Source organism: Juglans regia, chromosome 16 (genome assembly GCF_001411555.2).
Source record: "Juglans regia cultivar Chandler chromosome 16, Walnut 2.0, whole genome shotgun sequence".
NCBI classification, from domain to species: Eukaryota; Viridiplantae; Streptophyta; class Magnoliopsida; order Fagales; family Juglandaceae; genus Juglans; species Juglans regia.
Window position 1 is genome coordinate 22,641,184 of NC_049916.1, and position 3,119 is coordinate 22,644,302.

The following is a 3,119-nucleotide window of genomic DNA, read 5'->3' on the forward strand; positions in this document are numbered from 1 at the left end:
TTATTTTCTGCTTTTGCTCCCATCAAGATGAGCCCCACAAACCTGATTTATGTTCATTAATTTACAATACAGACTCCATAGACTGTCACTTAGGGTAGAGACCAAACTAAATTTTGTGTAACAGTTTTATGCAAAAGAAGGCCAATACAATGAATTACCAATCAAGCATGGAAGAAAGAGAGATGCTTACATGAGACTACCCACAGTCTTAAGATTGAACAAAATCTCATGCAATGATTGAAAAATTAATCAGATGATACACCTCTACCTACATCTTTTGCTTGGCATCAGCAGCTAAAGTTAGAACAAAAGATGATACTAAAATCAAAGAATCTAAACCGGAATCAACCTAAATGCAAAGTCCCGGTCAGCTAAACTCAGCACCATAACATGAGAGGGGCCCTACCATTCTAAAAGGTTGACAAGTTATTATACTTTTCCAATGCAGACAAAGTGAACGTGACCTCAATCTATGTGACAAGAAGCTTTTCTTGGATCAGTGAATAGCCCTGCATTGGGGCAGGGTGAAAAACTTGATTTGAAAATCAATATCTACCCTTTTTGGAAGCACAGAAGAATTTATCCTAGAAGCACAATAGTGAAGTTCTCAAAAGCGCGGTCCTGAACCAAAACAAAAACCTTATTCGTTGGTTAACTGAGCCATAATCAGAACATTACTAATTAAGGTTTTGGTCAGTACTTAAGATACAACATAAGAGGAGCCATTCAACATCAACCGACTCTTTTTGTAAAATACTGAGTTATCAGTTACAAGATAGTCAGCCTGCTTATCCAAAACATCAGGATAAGTTCAGCAGATTCTATGCAAGATAATTGAGCGAAGGTGATTAAGGAAACTATCACTCTCAGCTTGTATGGATTCCTTGCTCCTCTAAAACCAGTGTAGAGCCAGCACCATTTGAGATGGGCAGGCAAGAAGCGGATGTGACCAATGATTAGAACCACATACCAATGCAATGAGAAGTCAATATCTCAAAAGGATCAGTAATTGAAGCATATAAAAGCCCAAAAACTTAATCTTTGACTTGGAGAGGTCAGATCAGATAATAACTAATGACCAACCTCACCAAACAGGTATTTAAGACATTACACCAACATAGTATGATATTTTTACTTAGGAAGTATAAAGGAGATACCATAAGTATAGTGACCAGCCGGTTTTTATACAATAACGAATAATCTTTAAATTTTTATCGAACAAAAAAACAGATTCTAAAAGTTTCAAACATTCTAAAAATTAGATATGGTTTCTTTTCATTCATTAGTAAACATATCAAGAATAATAGCTCATGAAAGAAAATCCTCTTTCCTGGATTTCCTACAACAATTCATTAGTCATACATAGCATCTCAAGTACCATTACCAAGGGAAAGATCAACATACAAAACTGCTCCATTTCAAAACTGCTAACCAAAAGAAGGAAACGAGATTATAAATATCATCATCTTCTGGTTATTATTAATATCATCAGCAGCAGCATCAGAACGAGGCTCAAACCATCTCAGTCATGCATTTTATCCAATATTTCAACCATGACCGAGGGTTTATAAGATAAAGATTACAGCTACGTTCTTTTTTTCTTTTCTTTTTTTAAGAACTAAAAGAGAAAATACTCACGAAAAACCCTTGCGAAGCTTTTGAATTGCGGAATACATTTTGCGCCTGGAGCCAATGGCATTGATTCCCATATCCTTGAGATCCTCCAGCGTCAACATCGGCAAAACATCGTCGTCTACCTCATGTATCTCAAACACCGGCGCGTACCGACTCAACCCCAATTCGAACAGCCACGACCTCACTCCCTCGCTCGTCACACACTTCCGGTCCCTCGAATCAGACTCGGGGAAGTTGTCCAACTCAACGGCGTCGTTTTCGCGACTCTCCGAAGCCCTAGCCAGGCCTTGCCTTCTAAATCCGTGCCACAAATCGAGCTCCACCTTGTCGACCGAGTGGACTGGGCTGTGGTCCTTCTGCTGACTGTCCGAGTCCGGATCGAAATCTCTAAATCCTTCGTTTTGGTTGCCGTCTTCTCTGCTGTCGCCCTCGGCCACGGCTCCGTCTTCTATTCTCGTGACCCAATTAGATCGGGCCCGCTTCGTCGCGCCCCGCTTCGCCTTCTTCCGGTTTGCGAATTCGAGATTCCCGTCGCCATTTTGGTTCCTATCTTCTGGAGGCTCCTGGATATCGTGGTAATCGCCGCCGTTGACGAGGTTGGTAAGGAGCCGAGCCTTCACCGACTTAGAGGAATGCTCCTTGGGGAGCCTACAGGGATGTTGCTTGTTTCGTCGGACGTGAGACTCATACGAGAGAGTGGCTGGCTGGTCTCCGATTTCGCCTAATCGGACGCTGGGCCGGCGTTGCCGTTTCGGGGCCAAAGCCTGTCCGGGGTTGTCGGTCGACAGTACGGCATTCGTCGCTTCTAATGCTGTTGTCGTGGTTGCGGTTGCGGCTGTTGGGCCGGCGGTCATTAGGGCTTCTGGTGGTTGTAGCTCAGCTGCCATTACAGTGGGTGCGTAGGAAGTCACAGAGAGCCCGAGTCACTGTGTGCGCAAGCGTGCGCAGGATAAGGCTAAGTGGTACACACGGGGGAGATCGGCTTTGAATGTTGTCTTCCACTCTCCGCCGTTGGATCTGCATCGAAGTTCGTGAACTTGTTTTTTAATTTATTTTAAGCTTTTGATATTTAGTAGGTACGAATAAAAGAATGGCCGGACCAGAGAAATAGGGCTGAGCAGACCTGACCAGATTATGGGCCAGGCAATTTAACATTGGGCTTGAAATTAAGCTAGGCCGGCACTCAAGTACCGTGTAAATTTTACCATTTCTATAATGGGTAGTGATAGGGTTACTATCTCATTATTATCTATTTACTATTAAGTACATTTCAAGTTTTTTTTTAGTATTTTTTTTTAATTATTTTTTTAACATCCTTAATCACTAAGAAAAAATTAAGAATATATATAACTTTACTAATACTCACTTTCTTAATCATTAAGTAAAAGAAAAAATTTAAAAAAAAAATCAAATACAAAAAGAATAATATATGGATAGTAGTAGAATAATAACCCTATCATTGTTCTTCTATAATTAAAAGTAGG

At 41.0% G+C, this 3,119-nt stretch overlaps 1 protein-coding gene across 1 annotated transcript; it reads right to left on the minus strand.

Annotated features, from left to right (window-relative positions):
• Window positions 1-1,308: 1,308 nt before the first annotated feature.
• Window positions 1,309-2,656, minus strand: LOC108980100 (protein bicaudal C homolog 1-A-like). Its single transcript, XM_018950915.2, has one exon. The coding sequence runs from the start codon at window positions 2,520-2,522 to the stop codon at window positions 1,635-1,637; it is 888 nt and encodes a 295-aa protein (XP_018806460.1). The 5' UTR covers window positions 2,523-2,656; the 3' UTR covers window positions 1,309-1,634.
• Between the last annotated feature and the right edge of the window lie 463 nt (window positions 2,657-3,119).